This window comes from Leptonychotes weddellii, chromosome 7 (genome assembly GCF_054177405.1).
Source record: "Leptonychotes weddellii isolate Sample4059 chromosome 7, ASM5417740v2, whole genome shotgun sequence".
NCBI lineage: Eukaryota > Metazoa > Chordata > Mammalia > Carnivora > Phocidae > Leptonychotes > Leptonychotes weddellii.
Window position 1 is genome coordinate 27,641,004 of NC_138375.1, and position 25,173 is coordinate 27,666,176.

General features: G+C 43.0%; 1 protein-coding gene across 1 annotated transcript in view; it reads left to right on the top strand.

Annotated features, from left to right (window-relative positions):
• EGFLAM (EGF like, fibronectin type III and laminin G domains) overlaps nucleotides 1-25,173 on the top strand; it is a 158,996-nt gene that overhangs the window by 64,258 nt on the left and 69,565 nt on the right. The window contains exons 5-7 of the mRNA XM_081825792.1: nucleotides 1,493-1,610; nucleotides 2,879-3,014; nucleotides 20,828-20,994. Of these exons, the coding sequence (XP_081681918.1) occupies nucleotides 1,493-1,610; nucleotides 2,879-3,014; nucleotides 20,828-20,994 (421 nt within the window). The remainder of the gene's footprint in view (nucleotides 1-1,492; nucleotides 1,611-2,878; nucleotides 3,015-20,827; nucleotides 20,995-25,173) is intronic.

Here is a 25,173-nt window from a genome sequence, read left to right on the forward strand (position 1 = left end):
TCCTTTTAAAAAGTTTTGTTGATCAGGGGCACCTGGGTGGCTCAGTTGGTTAAGCTACTGCCTTCGGCTCAGGTCATGATCCTGGAGTCCCGGGATCGAGTCCCGCATCGGGCTCCCTGCTCGGCGGGGAGTCTGCTTCTCCCTCTGACCCTCCTCCCTCTCATGTACTCTCTCTCTCTCTCACTCTCTCAAATAAATAAATAAAATCTTTAAAAAAAAAAAAAAAGTTTTGTTGATCAGCAGGTGAATTCTCCTTAGCAACGGTGAATATTTGATCATCTGCAGAGAAGGTTTTGAAGAAGTACAAGACAGGATCCCTGCTCTCAAGGGGCTTACAGTCCCATAGGAGAAGTAGTAATACATACTTTGTAATATATAAAAGTACTAAATTAGTGGCACAACCTTGGTAGGGTAAGATCAGGTCTCGGTGGTCAGGAGTCCCGGGGAAGGTTTGGGCCTCGGAGGAGCAGTGGAAACTAGGTAAGCAGGGAAGAGGAGGGGACTCACCAAGACAGTAATCATGACAACCCATTTCTTGAGTTCTTTACACACATTATCCCAAATATTACAGCTATGCAAGATAGTTCTATATCATCTCCATTTTACAGAGGAAGAAACCGAGACTCAGGGGATTTAATTTCAAGGCCACAGATAGCAATAAGTGGCAGAATCAGGATTCAAGCCTATGACTAATTGATTCCAAAGCCTGTGTCCTTTCCACTGTAGTGTGCTGGGACCAGTGGGAGCCAGACCCCCACTTACTAGTTAGCACTGTATAGCCCCAGGGGCATACTGCTTTTAACAAAGCCTGAAGTGGAGCAAGTCTTCTTCAGCTGGGGCCTTCTGGTCAGTGATACTGTGCAGGTGAAGCTCATATACATCCTTCATCAATTTGGGGTCCCTAGACCAGCAGCAGTACTTGGAAACTTCTTAGAAATGCAAAATCTTGGGCCCCTTCCTAAATATACTGAATCAGCAACCCCGGGAGGCAGGCCCAGCAATTTAAGAAGCCCTCCTGGTGATTCTGATGCAGTTTAAAATTTGAGAACCAAATTTGAGTCCCTACTTTATTGGTACAACTCAAGACCTCAGTTTGCTGTTGTGGCTAGTCTCTGAGCATTTGTGACATGCAAACGGAGAGAAAAAACTGGTGGATTCCAGCCCTGGAAAAGATTATTACCTGAATTTTAGCAGTCCAGTACTCTGATCAAGGAACTCAAATGTTAAAAGCAAAATCTGATAGGGTGACTGAGTCTCAGTTCTAGAACAGTGTATAGATGCCAATAAAGGGTAATTCTCTAGTTGTGGGAAATACGTGATGGTGTTTTCCTCTTTGCAAATTTTAAAACTTGGCCAATCCTAGAGAAAGCAAAATAATCTCTGTCCCAAGAAGTTTCACAGGGGCCTCGAGGTGCAACCCTTCTGGAAATTGTCTGGTTTGCTCAAAAAGAACTTCTGGTCATTGACACATTTCCGGTTTGGTCATTGACAGGAGGAAGTGATTGGAGATTTGAAACCAGGCACTGAATATCAAGTGAGCATAGCAGCTTACAGCCAGAGTGGCAAAGGGCGGCTTAGCTCCCCTCGGCATGTTACCACTTTGCCCCAAGGTAAGATGGGTTCAATTCATTAAGAGTGGGAAAGCAATGGGTGCTATTCATTTATCCCTTCATTCAGTATATATCAGTGAGGACCTACTATGTGCCAGGCACCGTGCAAGGCTCTGGTGGTGAACCAAAACAGGCACACCTTTGTCCTCTCAGAACTTAGTGGGGTGGGTCAAGACATTACCTAGTTAAGGTGTAGTCACGGATTCTGGTAAATGCTATCTAGTGCTGTAAGAACATGTAAAGGGAGATCCCATGTAGGGGTGAGGTAAGAATTCCCTGGGGGATGACTACTAAGTGAAGGTCTGACCAGTAAGTGGGAATCAGGAAGGGGAGGAAGGGGAGTGAGAGAGGAGATTTTATAGGCAAAGGGAACCCAACAAAGGCTCATTGAGGTGACACTGTGCTGGACACTGGGGGACAAAGGTGGCTCCATCATCATTGCTCACAAGCTCATTGTGGAGGGAGAAGCAAATAGTAGATGAGCAGCTCCAGGGCATCTGAGGTCTGTGCAGCAGGCTCTGGAGCACTCAGAAGGGAGCACTCCTCCATCCCAAGGTGCAGGGAAGGTTTTAGAAAGATCAATATTTTTGGCCCGAAGTTTGAAAACTACATAAGATTCCTCTAGGAGAGACAGCAAGAAAAATGTTTCTGGCATAAGCAATAGTATAAGTAAAGGCTGGGAGATGTGAAAGTCTGGATATGAAAATAGTAACAGCAGTTTCCTTGGGGTGATAGGATTGTGGGTGAGTCTTCCATCTTTACACATGAGGGCATGAGGGCATGTCCCAAACATCCTACCATTGGTATGCATTCTGATGGTTGGGGCAACACACACACACACACACACGAGCACAAACACACACACACACACAAGAATTGAACATGAGTGACAGTAATGCTATGCATTTCATTTTCCTCGCAGGTGTCAATTCTAACATGCAAACAGATGAAAGGTTACTAGGAGGTGGGAGTGTAGTTGAGGGTTTTAAAGGGTATGCACCATTGTGTGTCCCAGGGCCAATGATGTCTTAATTTAGTTAGAGTTTCAGCCAGGGCATTGAGGGAAGGAGGGAAGACCAGCTCTCATTATCTCAAACCTTACATGGCAAATCCAGTTGTGATTATTTTTTTGTGTTTGTTTGGCTTGGATTTGGAGACTATTCTGAATAGAGATGTTTAGGCTGTAGGAAGCACACGTGCTTTTTATATATTAAACATCCCCAGCAACAAGACCACAGCCAACTCTAGGTGTTTGCTGTCCCGCCTAGATTCCTGCCTGCCTCCGACAGCGCCCCAGCAGCCTCATGTCACTGTGGTCTCTGATTCTGAGGTGGCCCTGTCTTGGAAACCTGGAAAGAGTGAAGGAAGCTCCCCCATTCAGTACTATTCTGTAGAATTCATCAGGTAAGTTTGTGTGTCACACTCAAAAGCCATATGTATCAACCTCAGGTATTCCAAGCATGACAGAATACTGCATTGAGTGTCGTCTCCTCTGCATGTGTGTTTAAGAGATGACAAAGGCTTAAAGACCTATATTTATACTCTGTCCCTGGGCCAGCACCTGCCCCCACACCTCTTCAGAGCCGGGTCATCTGGTAAACCTGACACTCACCTTACCTCTTCCTCATTTCTTCCACCATCAGGACTGTCCTAGGCTCTGAAAACTCCCGAGGCATCATTGCCAACAATCCTGCCCACATTTCAAGCTTGAAACTTGTCTCCCTGGCTTTGGAACAGTATACTTGAAGTAAATATTTGATGGTGATTTTTCTTGAGGGAGGGGGAAAACAAATATAAATCATTGTTTCCTCCGCATCCTTATTGCTGTGGGGCAGGTGTCTTGGTTTGGTTTCTGCTTTTTTTCTCTCATCTACCTCTCCAGTTCTCATTATTCAGCTTATCAGAGGGTAGAAGAGGGATGAGGAATTCTAACAAAAGCTTACAGATAGGAAAACATGGATTCTCAATGCCACTATGTAATTATAAGCAAAAATACACAAACAAAACAAAACAAAACAAAAACAATGCACACATCCCCCCCCACACACACATTCACACACATACATGCACACACCAAGTAAAAGGAATTCCCAACCTAAGGTCTCTCCTCTGAACTCCAGCTGCAGTTGGAGTGAGAACCGAAGCACCAGGCTGATGCACACGACGTCTGTGGAGTTAGTGTTCCCTCCATTAAACGTGGTGGCATTTGTCTAAGGCCTGCTGCTTCATGGATTCATAAAGAGACTAGTTCAGCACCCCATTCCTTAGGCTCTCTGAAGCTGGGACCAAATGATTCTGCCAGGATTTTGATTAGCCCTGCTCTGTGGCTTGACTTCCTTGCCTCCTCCTCCGTGGTGGAAAATAGATACGTGTTTCTTCAGAGAAGTGCTACACTGAGTCCCTTTAATGCTCGAGGACAGGGCTTATTTCAGGCAGGATTTGTTGACTTGCAGGTGGCAGAAGGCTGGAAGATGAGGCAGTAATGTAGTGGCTCCTGGGACTCTCAAGTCCCAGGCAAATCTAGGTTCAGGGAAGAGCTCATCTGTGCCAAAGCAGCCATTTGTCTCCATCCATCTCTGTCCCCTGCTTTCCCCTTTATTGGCTACATTTTCAAGCAGGCTTTTCTGGTGTGGTGGCAAGATGGCCGCCAGGCACCGAAGACTTGCCATCTACTAGCCTAACTCCCCACTGGAAAAGAGTGGATATTTCTCAGTGGACCCATTGGAGTCTCATTGTCCACTCTAATGGCCAGGCTTGGGTTCCTCGTCTCTGAGCCAATCACTGTGGCCAGGGAAGAGGCTACACTAATTGATCAGGCATTTGTTCATATTCTGAGCTCTGGAACTAAGGCCTGGTGGTTCATTTACCCCTGAAGTACATGGATTGAGGGAGTTCAGAAGGGTTGGTTCATCCAAGGAAAATTGTGGTGCTATTAAAGAAAAAGGGAAGAACAGATGCTGGGAAAATGAGGGGGAATAAAGATGCTCACTGCAAAGCTCCAGACCGGTGCTCATCATTGAGGATAATCTACAAACCCGCCATTGAACAAATTTGGTAGGCAAAGCTGGAGTGTGCCTGGGATAGAAAAGATTCTAATCCTGCTTCCAGTAGTAGTTAAACATGAAACACTGCAAGTCCTAAAACTTCAGCTTGCTCATCCCTAAAACTCTGCGTGAAACTTGACATTTCTAATGCACTTGTCTAGCACCAGCAAAGCAAAATGTAATACTTGGAAATTTGGGGAAATGCAAAATTTTTCATGGTAGCCCAGCAGACTATCTGTGTAACCCCCAGCAAAGATGATGGTTATCATTTATTTTTAATTTTGTGCTAAAACATGTATTTTGAAAACTGGTTTTAAGCCTTGCATATTGGCAAAAGTTAGAAATTGCAGCTTCTTAACCTGTGTGCACCACTGAATGTGGACGATGAAAGGGATTCATTGAGTTTAGAACCAGAAGAACAGGAAGAAAACTCTGCCACCACCACCTGCTGGCCCTGGGCCTTGCGCGAGTCACTTCCTGCCCTGAAACCTCAGTGCCTCTCAGAGTTTGGGGTCCCCCCACAGGCTGGCCTGAGACAAGGGCTTGAGTGCAAGTCGGTTATTTGATTTGGAAGCAGGAATGAGAAGGTGGGGAGAGGGAGACAGGGAAGGAGGATGTATAACTATGTCTCCCAAGTCACTTCTACAGTCACCAGGGTCTTCTACGGGGGTTTGATTTCACTGAGCTCTCCCTGAAGTATGCAGAATTCCTCTCAAATTTGCCTATCCAAAGGACAGGAACCATTACCCATGGGCTCCTGTTCTCCTCAGCTGATTGAGAGTATCCTTCAGGGGTCTGACTTCCCACACTTCTAGGCTCTGCTGGCGTTTAGATTAAGGACGGGTCCCCGGGGCTAGAAGGAGGTATGATTGTGAGCACAGCATGTGATTGAGGTCGGATGCAGCTCTACAAGGCCAATCTGAGCTCACGTGAAACTTTCCACATAGCAGCTGCTGCTGAAACCAAAAGTGGAGCAAAGGGGGGTGATGTGGGCCCCACAGGCATTGACTGCCAGTCCTTATCTGCAATATATGGCATGTGGTCAGGAGGATCAGCTGCAATCACACAGGAGAAAGAGCTTTGTAGATGTTAAAACCTACAAGAGTGTATGGTACACATGGGTGTTATGTACCTACATTTAATAATTATACTTCTTCACCAAGAAAAATGCACTTCTTTAGCATTCAGAACAGTCTCTAACATTTGAGGGCTCAGGTCCCAGATTTTTATGTATTGACATTTAAAAATTATATACCATTCTAAAAAACTTAATTTTTTAAAAAATCTGTTTATCTTGACAAATATAACTTTACAGTGTTCTGGAAAGCTAACTTTGAATTTAGAGTTCTTGGACATCTTGGAGTTCTATTTGGAACATGGTGGAATGGGGAGCTGCCCCCGTTTCCAGCCCCCATGCTAGGATCTCTGCCTCCATTATCTCTTCCAGAATATCTAACTCTGGTCAAATGATTTTACCTCAGAACCTCCATGTCCTCATCTGTAATAGCAAGCTGCTATAACCCTCATTGCAGAATTGTTGGCTACAGTCTTTACAAAGTGTTTCTACATCATAGGCATTTAACGCCTGTTTGTTTTCTTCCCTCCACACCACGTTTTCCCTTTTACAAAGAAAGCAATTGAGGCTCAATTGCTTAAGTTGCTTTGCCAAGGTAAAATGACAGGTTGGGGACAGAATCAAGATCAGAAGTCTCCTGACTTCCAGCCCAGTGCTCTTTTTGTGAAACCCTACATCCCTTTCATGTCCGTGATCCACTCCTGAGATGGTAGAAGTGTAGACTCAGCCCCCGCCCAGAGCCCTGCTGGGAAGGAACCTTGAAGCCTCATCTTAGGCTGCTGTTTGCTCTTCCAGAATGAAAGCTTTCACAGCTTGTTGTGGTATTGAATGTTTGGCCACAGAATAAATCCCCACGTTCATCTGTAAACGTCTCAGAGCCTATCCCATTCCAGTGAGTACTCCAGGATATCTTCAGAGAGAGCTTTCTGAGCTCTAAATCAGAAACTGCAATCAGTGTGAAAAGCTTTTGGGGGTCTTTAGTCATTATTCTATTCTCCCCGGAAAGGTCTGCTTAATGTTAATATTGAATTCCTTTTGCCCAGATACCTCCTGTGTGCACAAACACCAGGGACAGGTCTTTGTGTGAGCCTGAAGTTTCTAGTTATAGCCAAGAGACAGGCTGGCAAGCCAAGACTCTGAAATTGTAGAAATCACATTCCCGCCAGAAGTTATCCTCAGATTTCAACCCTCTTAATGGGAAGTTCTCCTGTAAGTCCTGTCTCTGGAAGATGAGCTTCTCCTCCCTCTCTCTGCCTTGGTAGGAGCTTATACATCAGTTGTTCTTCTTATTCAGTGAGGGTGATGGTATCAAAGGCATTGTTAAGAAATTGTCTAAAAAGCTTTTAAAGAGGTTTTTAACTGGCTAATAAAAGATTAACCAGAGAAATTATACTGGACCAGAGTATGGGGGTAATGACTGCGTATTTGCTAGTTTCATTGGTATTTCAGGTGGACATTATGTATTTATGGTGCTCTCTTGAGTCATGGGCTTAAGACCAAGCAAATTTTTTATTTCTCATCCAGCTTCTGCCTCCCCAAAATGGAGGACATCCATAGGGTGACCCCCCTGAAGGGGTGCTCTCAGTGACTTGGTCTCTGGCTCGGGGAGGATGAAGCTTTAGATGAACATAATCTGATCTCCCCCAGAGTTGGCCTGGGGGCTATTTATTCGCTTCTTCACTAAGAGTAGATTTTTTTAATTTTTAATCAGTGTAGAAAAGATTTGAAGAGGCAGATTCTAAGTAAGCCTATACGCTGTAAGGTATTTTGCAGTGTTTTTTAAAACTTTTACCTGCTTTTTTAAAACAGAAAAGCCCTGCATTTGAGGTGAAGGAGAATTTTTTTTTTTTTCTAAAGTGATACTGAAAATTTCTTTGGGGGCAGCAATACTTACTGTTTATTAAAATAAGAACCAAGCATAAATATAGCTACCTATGATTTGAAATATTTTGGCTATAAATATCTGAGAAACTTTCCTCCTTCTGCCTAAGAATTTCCCCAGGGTAAGTGCCTTTCTCTTAAGCAAAAAATAAATACTATGGTGGCAATGAAAACCAAAGGCCTGGAAAAGTATTCCTTACCTCTGATGTTCCCACTGGAGTGCCATGTCCCACATGTGCTATCTATCAAGTTGGTTAAAGTTTTCATTTAACTTAAGTATAGTTTTTCTATAAGTGTGACCTGATGGGTTAAGATTGCTTGAGCTTTGCATTGGCAATTGCTGGAAAGGGTAGATTAAAGCTTTCAGTGGCTGTTTTTTTTAAGTTTTTATTCAAATTCCAATTCATTAACATAAGTGTACTATTCATTTCAGGTGTACAATATAGTGATTCAACACTTCCATACATCACCCGGTGCTCATCACAAGTGCCCTCCTTCATCCCTGTCACCCACCTAACCCAACCACCCACCCACCACCCCTCTGGCAACTATCAGTTCTCTGTAGTTATGAGTCTGTTTCTTGGTCAGCCTCTCTCTCTCTTTTTTCCCCCTTTGCTCGTTTGTTTTGTTTCTTAAATTCCACATTTGGAATTTAAGATAGTGGCTCTTTTTAATAAAAAAGTCCACCAATGGTTTATTTGTAGTCCATGTGAAAGTTCAAAATATTTCTGTGTATGTATTAAGGACACTGGCCAAGAAATGTTGATCTCAGTCACAGTTATATTAATAAAGGAGAAAAAGCAGTGCGTCTCCTCTTTTCCCTTTCACACCCTTCTGCTTAAGTAATTCCCTGGTCCCTTGCAGATGCCTTCCATAATAAGACTTGCAAAATTCATCTTCACACAGGGCTGCTTCTAAGCTGATTGCAGTGCCTACCGATTGGTTTCACTTGAGAATCTTAAGGTCATACACACTTGGGCGGGTTTTTAAAATTATTTCACAAACTGATATTTTTGTCAAAGTCATCTGTCTTTCCATCCCATCAAAGACTCTTCCTTAATCAGCAAGTAACAAATGAATTTAATTAGTTTGCTCACAGGAAGTTACCTTGTAAAGACTGTTACTAAAATGAAGATGAAATCTGGGATTCAGAATAGAAGCTGAATGGATTATGGATCTTCCTTGAGTAGTTTTAAGGGATGATGTGATTTGACTCATGGTCAAGATCACAGCCCATGAAGGTTAAAGTTTCTCATTTAGAATTGAGACTTTAGAGAACAAACTGATGGTTACCAGAGGGGAGGTGGGGGGAAGATGGGTGAAATAAGTGATGGGGATTGAGGTGTGCCCCTGTTGTAATGAGCACCGGCTGTTGAATCACTATATTGTACACCTGAAACTAATAAAACACTGTATGGTAACTATACTGGAATTAAAATAAAAACTTAATAAAAAAAGAATTGAGACTTAGAGTCCAATTCTTGGTTTCATCTTTCAAGTTCAAATGTGGAATCAGAAGACACAGCTCGGAGCTGGCCTCTAAACTTGAGCACAAATTGCTCAATTCCAATTCTTAGCTTCCTTATATGTAAAATAAGGCTGGACCGTCTGCCGTCTAAACCCCAGTGACTCTGACTGCTGTTCTCATGACAAAGGTGAGGCAGAATAGACTGGTCGTTTAATGCACCGGATCTGGAGCTAGCTCCCTGGTCCAACCCTTCCCCCCAGCACTTCTAAGCTGTGTCATCTTAGGTGAATTATTTAACTTTTCTTTGCCTCTGACAGAAGAATGGGGATAACAGTTCGTTTACCTCATGGAGTTGTTGTGAGATTAAATGAGTTGATGCACACGAAATGTACAGAATAGCTCCGGGCACACAAAAGTGCTCAATCAGTGTGAACCATTACTATTATGGCTTTGGGGATAGAGCTCTTCTGCTTTCGTATAGAGCCATGTCCTTTCCTGGTTAGAAGTCTTTATGTTTGCTCTTCTCTGCCAGGATAGTTCTTCTACCTCTTCACCTAGCTAACTCTTGTTCATCCTTCAGGACCCCTGCTGAAGAACCTCCTCCAGGAAGCCTTCCTTGAACCCCTGCCTCCTCCCCAGATGAGGTTAGGTGCACCTACAACATTTACTTGTGACACTCAGCACACCTGTAGTTAATTACTTGTCCGAGCTCGGTCCTCCTCACCAGAACATGAGGGCAACATCTTGACTTGCTCCCCTTTGTGGAACATAGCACCTAGCCTGGGGTGAACATACCACGCATCACATAGGTGCTGGTGAACATTTGGACATGGCAGTCATGGGATCGAATTTAGAGAATACCCAAACTAGCTGGAACCTTGCACAAGTTCCTCAAGCTCCCTGAGCCCTACTTTCGTCCACTGTAAAGTATGGATGATGAGAGTGGCTACCCGAGGAGGCTTGGGAAGACGAAAGCTTTCTGTACAGCACTTAGAGAGGTAGCTTATGGAAGTTTTTTTTTATGTTGGTTCTTTTCCTTACCGTGAGCCACATGGAAATGGAAATGTATTAGCACATGAATAGGGAGTAGGGGGAACAATGAACCACTAACCTCAGAGGCCACAACAGTAACCAATCTACCTTGCCAACTGCAGAAATTAGAGCCAGGCAAAACCCAACATGGATCTGCATTTACATCTCCCTCTTCTCCCCTCCAATCCCAAGTTATTTATTGCTTTTGGTTTTTTATAATAAAAGGAATATCGGTATATGGCAACGCTTCAAATAATACAAAATGTAAGATTAACTGGGAAGTTCCCCTTGTTATTTTATTTCATATTGAATTATAACTTGTGTTTTAGAGCTCTTCATAATATGTAAGTGAATTGCCATCTTTTTTCAGAGTGTTTACTAGAATTTATAACAATAATTGGGCAAATAGCTGCAATATTTAACAGTGGTGTAGCCCTGTTTTGGTTTTCCTGCCCCCAAAAGTACAGAGCTTCAAATATTTAAAGAATTGTTCTTGGGGCACCCGGGTGGCTCAGTCGGTTAAGCTCTGCCTTCGGCTAAGGTCATGATCCCAGGGTCCTGGGATCGAGCCCCACGTCAGGCTCCCTGCTCGGTGGGGAGTCTGCTTCTCCCTCTCCTCCCTGCTTGTGCTCTTTCTTGCTATCTCTGTCACTATCTGTCTCTCTCTCTCTCAAATAAATAAATAAAAAATAAAATCTAAAAAAAAAGAATTGTTCTTAAACAATTAATTAATTTAGGGAAGAATGGGAATGGGAAAAAGACCAAAAAATCTTCCTTTCCTTTCAAGGAAGTGTTTAGGAAGTTGTGCCATTTAAGTATAAGCCTTCCTTACCACCACCGCCAGAATTAGAAATATGCAAGAATGGGCTCACTTGATGTCAGCTGAGATTTCATATTACAAGTGGCGCTTCACAAAAAAATTCCTTTTTCTTATCTTTAGTTTCCAAATCCAAGATCTTAGAACCACCATCCCGACTGGTGCCTGATCCCAGCCATTCTGGGAGCCAGCAAGTTCCTCCACATAGGCTCAAATGGAAGGGTGGTTCTAAATGTTTTTGCAGAAGTCTGACCTACAGTTCTACAAATCGATCCCTTAAAGCTTCCATCCTTCCTACCATGAGCTCCCCTGATGTAATCCCTGGTCAGATTGATGGGAGCTCCCATAAATTGAATTCTTGTGCAACAGAATTGGGAGCCGCTTGTAAACTGTAAATGAAAGTGTGCTCTCCAGTTGTCCTGCCTGGGACACGTTGCTGGCTGAGTTTATCATTACCCCATTCTATCCATCTGTTTGTCATTTGGTTGGGTTGAACCAATTCATAAATAAAGAAGACTGAAAGCTGAAGGTCAAATAATACATTTTTTTTTTCTTTTTTGACTGTGACTAGTGGTTTTGGACTTTCCTCTGCAATGCATTTTAGTGCAGAGCAAATCCTGCATAAAACCAGTCTGCAAAATTGACAGGGAATTAGAGGCTCTTCTCTGTGTGAGGTTTTCTCCTCCCCTCTTATGTTTGCCCTGGATAATCTATGGGATCATGTCTCTTCTCTTAGAGCAGGGTGTTTAACCTACAGTCTGTAGATTCCCGAGGGGTCCATGGAGAGAATTCAAGGGGTCCTTGGACTTCGGTTGGACAAAAATTACATTCTTAGCTTATCAACTAAAATTTAATGTTCTCTTCAAATATAGATGTAGTCAACAAACCACAGTAGTATTAGCAATTTCTGTGGCTTTGTCACTAATAGAATCACAGATATGTTCTTATCCCATTACAACTATTGTACATATCTCCAAGTACCAGTCATATGCTTACCACTACTTTGAAATAATTGTAGTTATTAAATCCATTGCTAGGTATTGTTACTTAATCTATTAATAAAGATGTGTCTCTGTTACCATAATTATAATTCCTTATTGTTTAGGTCATTGTTTTCAATGTAATTGGTGTCCTTTTTGATCCTAAGTATTTTGTTTGATGCGTTTGCTTTTTTATTTTTTTTAAATTTTATTTATTCATTTGAGAGAGAGAGAGCACGAGAGAGGGGAGGGTCAGAGGGAGAAGCAGATTCCCTGCTGAGAAAGGAGCCCGCTCGATCCCAGGACTCCAGGATCATGACCCGAGCTGAAGGCAGTTGCCCAACCAACTGAGCCACCCGGGTGCCCTGATGCATTTAAAAATATTCTTCTGAGAAGGCTCATAAGTGTTCCTCAGACGGTTGAAATGGCACAAAGGTAAAGACTGTTGTCTCTGATCGGGGTTGGCAAACTTTTTTCACAGGGTCAGATGGTAAATATTTGGTGCTTTCCCAGCTCTGTGGGCCCTGTCTCAACTACTCAATCCGGCCGTTGTAGCAAGAAAGCAGTCATAGACATCACTTAAACAAATGATCATGGCTGTGTCCCCAAAAAACTTTATTTACGAAAATAGGCAGCAGGCTGAAGTTTTCTACCTCCTGATTTAGGACATCATGTTATTCTTAAGGTCAAATTTTGAAGCTATTTCAATTCATCTTAGCCAACTGTTATCAGATACCTACTGTGTGTGTATGTTCATCCGAACATGTACATATTGAGTATCTTCTATGTGCAAAGCATGTACAAGAGATTTAGGGGTCAAACAGCTCTGCCCCTGCTTGGACAATCCAGTGGGGAAGGCAGAGGAGGGCATAGTCCCAAGTGGTGAGTGTTGCAGGTAGGGGTGGGGACCAGGGGCCTAGAGGAATACCAGCTTGACATCTGATGCAGTTTTGAAGGAGTCTGGGAAGGCTTCTTACAGGAGCTCAGAAGGACACATTGGTGATGACCAGGCAAAGGGGAGGGAAGACATAGCATGAAAAGGGTTAAGCCACAAGAAGCTACTTGAGTGATGGCTTGGAGGCAAGAAGAAAATGTTCCTGGGATTGCTTAGAAAGTCTGAAGCTTTGTGAGGCAAGAGATAAGGCTAGGTGGGTGAATCGGGTTCAGAGCAAGAAAGGCATAATAACAGAGCTCAAGTTTGTCCTGAAGGGAATAGGGAGCTATGGAGACTGCTAAGCAGGAGAGAGACTGATAGTATTTGCATTTTGGAAAGATCACCCAGAGTTTCACAGGAACACAAAGATGAATAACACAATCAGCATGCTTAATGAGCTCACAGCCTCATAGGAAAGACAGAAATACAAAACAACATTACAAGGTGTTATATTAGAATCAGATTTAAGACGTGCGCGAGTCCTGAGCAGAGTCTTCCTAGTTCTGTTTCTGAGATGATGCTTAGAAGAAATAACATGAAGGAAAATATTTGGGAAAGGAGCCTCCAAATAATCTAAGGTTCTCCCGAAAACATTAAACCGTGGAATGATAGGTCGAATACTGAGGGAAGGAGGCCACACATATATCCAGCATACTATAATTAGGCTTTTGGTCCACTCCCTCTCAGACCAGTTAAGTGGCCTCTATTGTCAAGGCTATTCTGGATGTTCTGCTGAATCCCCTGGAGGACTGTTTTCTGCACCAACAAATTCCATTCTCAAAAGTATTTCCCTAACAGGATTTAACCATTCTTAGCCCAGTTTCCTAGTTAATGTCTGAAGCACGCTTAGCTTCACTCCTCAGCCCAGCTCCCACTTTCTAGAGAAAGGATTCTCAAACTGAGTAGTTACTCATTAGAAGGTAGTGAGACCAGTTGAGGGGTCCTGTAGGAGAGTTTTTTGAAAGTGAAACAGAACAGAAGAGAGAATATCAGAGGGTATCACACATAGTAAAACTAGGAGTTATTTTATGAGACGTATGTTTCAGTTGTGTGTGTGTGCGTATGCGTGGTGTGTCCTGGGTCACAATGTCCAATGTACGTCTTACTGTGGCTCATTCAAAGACTGAAAAACAGTGCCGGAGAGCATGACGTACTAGAGCATATTTGGAGTTGAACAGGCTTGTAGGACCCAGTAAGCCATAGATTTCTCGCCATGGCTGACAAAATCTGCTTTCTTTATTCTTAGAATTTTAGAGTTGAAAGTTCCAACTTAAGTATTCTAGGAAAAAAAAAAAAAAACAACAACTTCCAGTCCAGTGTTTTTCAGATCATGGGTCACAACACTTCAGTGGGTGGTGAGATTGATTTAGTGGGTTCTTACCAGCTTTAAAAAAAAAAAAAGGAAAAGGCGAGAAAGAAAAGAGCAAAGTGAATAGAGTAAGGATAAATATTTTTCCTTGAAAGTTTTCTCAGTTTTGTACTCACACGTAAGTCCTATGCATACGTACATATATTATAGGTATACTGGGTTACTACGCATGAATGTGTTTGTTACTGTGAGTCTAGGTCAGAGTTACTGAGCCAAGTCCAACCTGCTCTCCTGTTCAGAAATCCTCTGTTCCATCCCTGATAGGCATCCAACTTCTGCTTCAGTATAGCCATTAATGCAGAGCTCTACTCCCCTGAGGCAGCTGGCTTCATTGTCAATCATTCCTAAGTGCCATTGAAGGTTTCCCTTAATGTTGAGGACCAGCGCTGCCATTGGCTTCCCTAGAAGGAACCACCGGGTCTCCTAGTCCAATATGGACAACATGGAGGTGTCTTTGCCGTCTTCATCTGGAACACACGTAAAGACATTGTCCTAGGCTCACTCTCTGGAGCCAAGCAATACCAGCCCTTTGAACTCTGCCTCAAGTGGAGATGAGTCCAGAGCACCTCCTGCTGAGCGATCAACCTAGAAAACTTACATCTCCCCAGGGTATGGGCACGGGGCTGTTCAATAGCAGCTAATCCAGAGAATTCATATTGAGTGTGTAACCAATTTTTTTTTTTTATAAAGATTTTATTTTATTTATTTGAGAGAGAGAGAATGAGAGAGAGCACATTAGAGGGGGGAGGGTCAGAGGGAGGAGCAGACTCCCCGCCGAGCAGGGAGCCCGATGCGGGACTCGATCCAGGGACTCCAGGATCATGACCCGAGCCAAAGGCAGTCGCTTAACCAACTGAGCCACCCAGGCACCCGAGTGTGTAACCAATTTTTAAAGTCCAGTTTTATGCCCCTGCCTTCCCCATAGATTTTTGCCATACCTGGTTTTCTCTGTCTTTATATCTGTGCCATTGGCTTAAAAAAAAAACAACAACAAAAAACCCTAATATAAGATTTTACATTTACCATTTGAGCTGGCTTTGCCCTGATGTTTCTGTATATGGAGATCATTTTGAATTTTTATTCTCTCATGCATCTTATTTGTAAGACCACTTCCCAGGCAACTATTTGCATTTCCTAAACTTCTGGTTATTTTAGATTTTCTTCTTACTTTTATTGAGGTATGATTGACAAATAAAAATTGTATATATTTAGGTTTTACAGTGTGATTTTTAAAAGTTGTATAATATGATTTAATATGTGTATGCATTTGTGTATGATAGATGCAATCAAGTTAATTAATACATCCATTATTTCACCTAGTTACCTTTGTGTGTGTGCGTGGTGTGTGTGTGTGTGTGTGTGCATGCGTGTGTGGTGAGAACAGTTAAGATCTACTCTCTTGGCAAATTTCAAGAATATGATACAGTATTATTAACTATAATCACCACACTGTACATTAGATCCCCAGAACTATTCATCTTAAAGCTGACAGTTTATACTCTTTGACCAACCTCTTATATTTCCTACACTCTCCAGTCCTTGGCAACCAACATTCAACTCTGGTTCTTTGAGTTCAACTTTTCTAGATTCCATATATAAACGTGAAATCATATGGTATTTGTCTTTCTCTGTCTGCCTGATTTCATTTACGTCCTCATTTTATCTGTGTTCCTGCAAATAGCAGGATTTTCTTCTTTCTAATGTCTGAATAATATTTCATTATATATAATTAAATATATATATGTATATATATATATACACACACACACCACATCAAAAGCAATTATGTTTTAGTGGTTCAGCTTTATCAAGTCTTTCAAAAACATTTAACATAGCTATCACTTCTCTTTTTTATTCATATTTCACGAGTTTATATAATATTACATTAAATAACAAAATTACAATAACAAACATAAAAGTCTTAAAAAGATTTGGGAATGAACACAACTGACTCTTGACAAGCTGGTAGCTGAATTAGTGGGAACAAATGAAGACATTGGTTAATTCGACAAGTTGGTTAAGTAGAGGTTGATAAGGAAAGCTTTGACTATGTGTGATATGCACAGGGATGCCATATATTCATACCTACTTATGGCTAATGTTTTTATATGTTATACCCATTTTTTATATAGATTCATTGATCATCCATTTCTGGGACCCATATTGTCTTTGGCTAGTCCACACTATATTTTACATGTAGCTAGTGCTTAATGTGGCCAAATTATACAGAGAGCTGATGTTGCTCTTGTCTCTCCTCCCCCCACAGATACTCTATTCCTTTTCAGTTATCAAAACCCAAGTACATTTGAAATCTAACTCAAGTTCTTCCTGGTCTCCTAGACCTTCCCTAGAATTCTAGTTCACATTTACCTTTGAACAACATGGGTTTGAACTGCGTAGGTCCACTTATACATGGAATCTTTTTTGATAAATACTGTACTGTAAATGCATCTTCCTTATAATTTTCTTAATTACATGATCTATTCTCTAACATACTTTATTGTAAAAATATAGAATATACTACTATGTAACATACACAATATGTGTTAATTGACTTTATGCTATTGATAAGGTCAATAGTAGGCTGTTAAGTTTTTGGGGAGTCAAGAGTTATACATGGCTTTTTGGCTGCACAGGGGAGTCAGCACCCCTCACCCCCACATTGTTCAAGGGTCAGTTATATAACACTTGAAATATGCTATTTTGCACGGCTTCCTACTGATCCTTAGATATATTATCTCCCAATTACATTATAAACGCCCTAAGAATGGAACTGTGTTTATAGTTCCTTCGAGTCCTAGAATATAGCTTCTGTGATGGACACCCTGTTGATAATCAATGACATCCCAACTGAGTTGTCCAAGGCAGCCACCTACTGGGTTTGATGGTACCAAGAAAAAGAATATCCACATAAGACTGAAGCTGGCAATAGGCGAGGTAGTCAAAATGCCTCAAAAAAGGGAGTAAAACAGAAAAATATACCACCCAGTGGTTCTATGACTTTGGATAAATTACTTTTTTTCACTGTTCACGTGGGTAGAATGAGAGACTGGACCAGATTAGTGACTCTTAAAGCTTTTGGGGTCATGATTATCTTCGAGAACCTGATAAAAAGGTAAGGACACTTAGGAAACTGAAATGATGCTCACACATAAAATATTGCATGTAATTTCTGAGAGCCCTCAGACATCTGGACCAGTTGATCTGTAAGATATCTGATAACCAGGCTGGATGCTAACATTGCTGGTGGTGCTGCTTCTTCCCGTCGAAATGAACCAGTGAGTCTCGATTACTTGAGTCAGCTAATGGGGTTTTGAGTAGCCACTGCTGACTGCATTGTACCTGCCCCATCAGACCCTCCCCCTGCAGCCGAAACACCTTCCGAAGGCATTTGATCTCCTGGGATGCAGGATGCCCAACCCAACCCAATCCCATTATGTGGAAAAGTGTTTAAAGTGCCCCCCAGGCTGGTGGCTGCCTATTTTTACCTGGGATGGCAGCACGTTCCTGGTTTACTTCTCCCCACACCCCATGCCTTTTTGATCATGGGGAAATTGGCAGGCCGGTGTTACTAGGAGGATTTGACTGACTGTGTAATAAAAACAGAATGATTTTCTTCAGTGGAGAAAGATAAAGCTATTGTTTGAGAGTGATCTAAGACAATCCTTTTGCCTAGTTATCTCTCGCTCAACCTCACCTTTGCACTTTTGTACCTCAAGAGACTCTAAAAGCATTTAAATGCGAAACCCATGACAAAATCAGAGGCAAAATGTCAAAGGTTTTGGACTGGTGTTCAATCCGCATGAGTTTTGCTCTCTCACTTGTTATCATGAATTAAATATTAATGATTTCACTTTCTTAGTCGCTGAAAATATAGCTTTCTTTCCTGCATTAGATGAGCAAATACAATATAGTCTCCTTTTTTTGTGTGTGGAGGAGGGGGCTGTCCTTTCTACATGAAGATTGTTGCAGATATTTGCAGATAGTCCTGGGTAAACAATGGCACATTCTGAGAGCAGGTACATGTCATTTCCTCTATAAATGCCACAGGAAAGCTTAGCAAAGAACAGGAGCGTTTTATCTAAAGATCACATCTTTTCTGTCAACTTTTAGGTGTCCCTGGTGGCTTTCTTCTGTGACATGATTTTGTTCTAATTTGAGTTTGTAAATGTGTTTCCGTCCACTCACTGAGGTTTTCTCTTTGATGACAAAGTTAGTTTACACGAGAAGTCCATCTTTAGGGAAAGGATATCAAGACAGAGAAATGAGCCCTACTTCCTCCAGTGAGCATGCCCCGTGATCGCTGCATCTCCAACCAGATGAATTCTTATGGAATATGGGCCCCACAGACTCCTTGTCTGCATGGTGAGCTTGAGAAAGCCTCTTTGACGGGGCTTAAGGACTCCATTTGGCTTTGAATTCCTGCCAGTGAGAAATGAAGCAAGCTCATATCCAAGAAATCCATGGATCATCCAGGCATCTCCTTTCAGCAAAATAAGCCTCTATTTCCTTGCCTGATGAGTTGTTCATAAAGGATTAAACACTGTTTTTTGCTTTCTACCTTCCTCTAAATACCTGTGAGCAGAGACGTTTAGCAATCGAACAACTGAGAAGTGGTCGGGAAGCAAGCTAAAGGATAGAGAATAGCCTCCCCAACCACGATCACCCCAAGTTTTCATCCAGTGTCAAGGATTTTCTTAATCCAACCTTTCCTCATCCACCCAAGTTGGCCTCACCATTTACCAGCTGTGTGAACTTGGGCAAGTTACTTATTCGTTTAATGCGTCAATTTCCTCTGTAAAAATAAGGGAGAGAGGTGTTTAACATTAATATCTCCTGCATAGATACTGTGAACAAGATTGGTTCTTTCCAAGCACTTGATAAATGGTAACTATTATTAGCTATGAACACAAAACATCCACTCGATTAGGCCCTTCAGACCATCCTGCAGCTGTGCACCACCATTTCCAAGTTCCTTTTTTTTCTTTTTGAAAGATTTTATTTATTTATTTGACCGAGTGAGTGAGAGAGAGAGAGTGCACAAGCAGGGGGACCGGCGGGCAGAGGGAGAGGGAGAAGGAGGCTTCCCACTGATCAGGGGCCCTGATGCGGGACTCGATCCCAGGACTCTGGGATCATGACCTGAGCCAAAAGCAGAAGCTTAACCGACTGAGCCACCCAGACGCCCCCCAAGTTTCATTCTGCAGTTCTTATTACCTGGGGCGCTCTTCTCCCTGCTGGGACTCTGCCCTATAGAACAGCACTGTCCAATAGATATATAATACGAGCCCTATGTGAAATTTGACGTTTTCTAATAGTGGCATTAAAGAGGCAATAAGAGGGGCGCCTGGGTGGCTCAGTCGTTAAGTGTCTGCCTTTGGCTCAGGTCAGGATCTCAGGGTCCTGGGATCGAGCCCCGCATCGGGCTCCCTGCTCAGTGGGGAGCCTGCTTCTCCCTCTCCCTCTTCCTCTGTGTTCTCTCTCTCTAAAATAAATAAAGTCTTAAAAAAAAAAGAGGCAATAAGAAAAATGTGAAATTAATTTTAATAACATATTTTAACCCTCTGAATCCAAAATGTTATCATCTCAACATGCGATGCGTAAGGTATTTTACATTCGTTTTCTTCCCTTTGAAATCCAGCGTATGCTTTACCCTCGTGGCACATCTCGGTTCAGATGAGCCGTGTATCAAGGGCTGACTCGCCCCAGGGGCTATTGCTACCGCATTGCAGCACGCGGGTATAGGGTAGTAAGCAGGGGCCCCGGGGTCATCTACCAGCTCTGTGATGTGGGCAAGTCCCTTAAATAATGGCCAAAATACGCTGAGTCTTTACAATATGGTGCCAGGCACTATGCTGAGGATACAGATTCATTTAATCTTCACGACAGTCCTCTTAGATAGGTACTTTTGTGACTTAAAGAAGTTCAGTAGCCGCTAGTAAGTAGGAGAGGCAGGATTTGAGCGGCTCTGTCCAACCCCAGAGTTTGTAACCCTTACCCTCCACTTATTGCCTCCCAGCTGGGAGTTCTAAGTGAGGGTCTGCATTCTCTATAGGGTTCTTAGAAGAACGTATGAAAATTCAGCGAGTTGGCACCGTTGTACAATTTTGTTAAGAGCGAGAATGACCATTAACAGAGTCTTCTTGGGTTTTCCCATGGCAGTTCATGCAATTAGTCACCCTGTACAACTTATTATTTGTTTACTTTGTGAACAGATTGTGAATAGATGGAATCTGTGCCCTCCTGACCTCTGGGAATGGGGACAGTTAGGGGAAGGCTTGTTTGTGAAACATCTGGAAGGCAAAGTCCTTGAAAATGAACTCCTGTGTGGGGATCTTTTCACTATAGTCAAGCCCATGCCGAGGCAAAGTGGATGATCTTGAAACAGTGCTTAAAACTGACCCTAAAAATGATCTACTTGCTTTTATTGGCAGTGACCTAATAACGATGACCTATGATTTAAAATCAAGATGACTTTTAGAAGGAAGAGTTAACTCATTTTTATAAGCATTGCTGCTGGAGTCCGAACGAGGTCAGTTTACATAGCCAGCAAGCTTCCCTTCCCTCTTGCTCCTCCTGAATTACTGCTTCTTGTTTTGTTTTTTTAATCAATAAAGACCAGATTTGGACATGAGTTGGACCTTAATCCAAGAGCAGATCCAGATGGACTCCATGGTTATCAAGGGCCTGGATCCAGATACCAACTACCAGTTTGCGGTGAGGGCCGTGAATCGCCATGGCCACAGCCCCCACAGCCCGCCCAGCGACACCATCAGGACCTTCTGTGAGTACCTCGGCCCTTCAGAAGGACAGACGTAGCTGCTTTGCTGGGGTTGCCTGGCGGGGACCCGCCTGACTGGGGTTTCTTAGTGCCCTGCAGAGGGACAGCCTGCACTGAGGTTATCCTCAGCTTTTCCTGCTGTGCTTTTCCCAGCACTTTGGAAGTTCGAGGCTCTCCACAGGGACACAGGCTGTTTCTATGTACAGGAGGTCAGCAGAAGGTTTATTTCTGCATCGTCCTTGGGGAGTCCGAGGTCAGTGTTCTTTCACAATTACAGAACAAACCACATACCAAGATGATGTGCAGCCTCCCCTCACCTCCTGGCCTTTGCATCTTTTGAGAAAATGGGTTCATCTGAGAATGCTAGGAGAAACAAATAATGCTCCCAGACTCTTCGGGGTTAAGCGTTCATCTCCATAATCAAGGACACTCAAGGAAAATCAGTCCCGCGGAATGATGGTCAGGGAGAATCAAAGTCATTGGTGTGCTGACGTGTAGCTGGGGGTCATCGATGGCAAAGTTCCTGTTTGTCACAGTGCCTCCCTGGGGGGCTTGGGGAAACTTGGGCCACTGGCTATCACATCACCCAGGGATTTTGTGAAAAGTCAGATTCTGATTATGGTCTGGGGTTTAAGAGGTTCCCACAGGATTCAGGCAAGAACCACACTTAGATTACTTAGACCACCTTGCCAACCCTGGCTTAGAAATCTTTGTCTTTTGGAAATGGGGGGCACATTGACATAAACTTAGAACACTATAGAGAGGAGATCTCAGAACTGGAATGTTGGCACTTTTTTGTTTGAAAACTCTGTAATCTTTTCAGTTTTAACAACAAATTCCTCCGGGTTCCTGTGTCTAAAGTCCCTGCTTCTACCCTGGGTCCTCTTTACCTAGAGAGGACCTCTCAGAAAAGAAGCCTGCCTTATCTTGTTTTTCTTTCCCTTCCCCTATGTTCACCTGTTTTGTTTCTTAAATTCCACATATGAGTGGAATCATATGGTATTTGTCTCTCTCTGACTGATGTATTTCACTTAGCATAATACTCTCTAGCTCCATTCACGTCATTGCAAATGGCAAGATTTCATTCCTTTTGATGGCTGCATAATATTCCATTGTATATACATACCACATCTTCTTTATCCATTCATCTGTTGATGGACATCTCGGCTCTTTCCACAGTTTGGCTATTGTGGACATTGCTGCTATAAACATTGGGGTGCACGTACCCCTTCGGATCCCTACATTTGTATCTTTGGGGTAAATACCCAGTAGTGCAATTGCTGGGTCATAGGGTAGCCCTATTTTTAACTTTTTGAGGCATCTCCGTACTGTTTTCCACAGTGACTACACCAGTTTACAGTCCTACCCACTATGTAAGAGGGTTCCCTTCCCTGCATCCTCGCCAACATCTGCTGTTTCATGACATGAAATCAGAGAGGGAGGCAAACCATAAGAGACTCTTAATTGAGGGTTGCTGGAGGGGAGGGGCATGGGGGTTGGGGTAAATGGGTGATGGGCATTAAGGAGGGCACGTGATGTAATGAGCACTAGGCATTATATGCAACTGATGAATCACTAAATTCTACCTTTGAAAATAGTAATACACTATTTGTTAATTAAATTGATTTTAAATTAAAAAAAAAAAAAGAAAAGAAGCCTACCTAACACTTCCAGTTGCTTTCTATTGGCCAGCACAGAGCCCTATTTATATTGGTTAGTCAGTCCAAGGAAGCTCCTCACGCAGCATCCGTGCGGCTGACAGCCAAGGCCACAAGGCCATGGCTCTTTCCAGGGTGCGGATTCACCACATTCCCCAAATCCTGGGAATTTTGGCTTTTCTGAAAACAACCCTCACCCTAACCTTGAATTTCAGGGCTTCTTCCTTCAAATTGAATTGTTGGGGGTTATGGGGCTATGGTGAGGCCACACGTGTGTGTGCATGTGTGTACATCCCCTACACACACACACACATGCACACACACGCACACACAAATACACACACACGTGCACAGAGCTATACACACACATGCACACACAGGCACACACATGCACACACATGCACAGACCTATACACACACACACACACACACTCACTCATACATACACAGTAACGATCATCACCCAGCAATTGTTTCATTCTCCTTCTTCTTTAGGATTTAGAAGCTAAAACTCCCCAGTCATATGACAAGGGATGAAGCTCCTTCTTTCCAGAAGAAATGTTAACGATTCGATTTCAAATCCAGGCAGGGTCTCCTTCCACTCTTGCTGGATGAGATCCGTGCTATAATCTTTGGTTAAGCTTTGGGGTGTAGGACCCAAATGGGGGCAACAGTGGCTGGGACAGGCCCCGGGATCTGCCTGTGTTTTGACACATGAGGTTGTCTTTTTGCGTCCTGGGCTAAGTAGGTGCTCTGTGTGGCGGACGTGCCCCTGCCCACCCACTTCCCCAGCGTCCAACTCCTCTGCTCATGTCTTGTGAGCTGCCCCATGCTCTTTTCCTCCATGCCTTCCTATAGCTCCTTCTCCACACAGACAAGGAAGTAGAACCCTTGCGCCCACCCTGGGTGTGGGTGTGGAGATTGCAGTCCCAGGAGGGGGCAGAGGTTGGGACGTCTCTTAAACTTTTTTTTTTTTAAATGGAAATACTGGTCTGTGCTTGCAGTTTCTGATGATGATTTCCCACTGGTGGGTGGCAGCTTTGTGAATGAAATGGGATAAGGCACGTGAAATTGCCTCATAGATATGTAACGTTAGGTTACGATTGGTCTCCTGTGTGAACTAAGACTGCATCATTGCAAAGTAATTTTGGGTAAAGGAGGTGGCTGATTCAGTGGGAACTCTCAACCATGAAATATTCTGAAATAAGTAAAATTTAACTGTGTTTTACATATATACAGATACTCAAATCAGGAAAACAGAAATAGAATTGATTAGAGGGCTGGTTTCATGAATGCATGAGAATGTGCTGTAATTGGGATTTCAGTTGGGAGTTTTTTCCTCATGATTGCTTCAGATATTTTAGAAAACCCTGTATTCTGCCACATTCACACTTCTTATTTTGCTATTAGTTTAGTTATTAGTTTCCCAAACCCATTTTTCCATATATGAAATAACCTAATTACCAATTAGCACTTATCTGAATTATAATAAATTCTCAATATCAGAGCTACAATTGCAAAAACCTCATTTGAGTCAGGCACTGCGCTGAGCACATTACCTAGGAAATTCCATGTTAATTCTTTTTGTTTTTTAAATTTATTTATTTATTTGAGAGAGAGCACGCAGAGGGGATGGGCAGAGAGAGAGGGAGAGAGAAACCCAAGCAGACTCTGCACTGAGCTCAGAGCCCGACATGGGGCTCGATCTCACAACCCGGAGATCATCCCCTGAGCCCAAACAAAGAGTTGGTGCTTAACCGACTGAGCCACCCAGGCACCCTTCCATGTTAATTCCCACAGAAACCCTGGCTGGAGGAATAGTATCCCTTTTTAGGGATTTTTAAAAATTCAGTCTTCGAAAGGTTACATATTTTGCCAAGAATAGTCATTGTAAAGGCAGGATTTGAACTCAAGCTTAGCTGACTGCAAAGCCACTTCTTGAGCCAGATTCAAATGAAAGGAGGTTCTTATGCTTCTAATGCAAAGTAGCATGAGCACAGCAGGGTCAGCAATGAAATAAAGTACAGGAAATAGTTCTGGTGGAATCTAGGGACTAAGGAAATTAGCCAGCACAAAAAAAAAAACCTATGTGAGGTATATGGTACATACAAAAATGGGAATAAAACACCCATGCAGGCCTGAAATTCAACTGGCAATCATCAGCATTGACAGCCAGCAGCCCTTCTGATTGGTTAGACCCCAAGCCAGTTGTTAAATATTTTGCAGGCCACCCTGAAGGGATTTGTGAGACCAGCATTTGTGCCTGCTGGGCGTTCCCCAGTCCTCACTGCTCCTCCTCCTCACCTCCAGGTCCGTCCCACAGGGGTAGTACCTTCTTTTGCTTCCTGAACGGTGAACTTCGGAACAGAACGTTCACATTGACCACCAAGGTGGAGAGTGCCCAATGGGAAGCCTTGAGACCCCACCTAGTCACCACCATGGGCTTATTTTAGACCTCCACCCACCTCCTTTCCTAAGGAGAGAGAACATCTCAGCTTCCCCTGACCTGTTAATGCCAGACCCT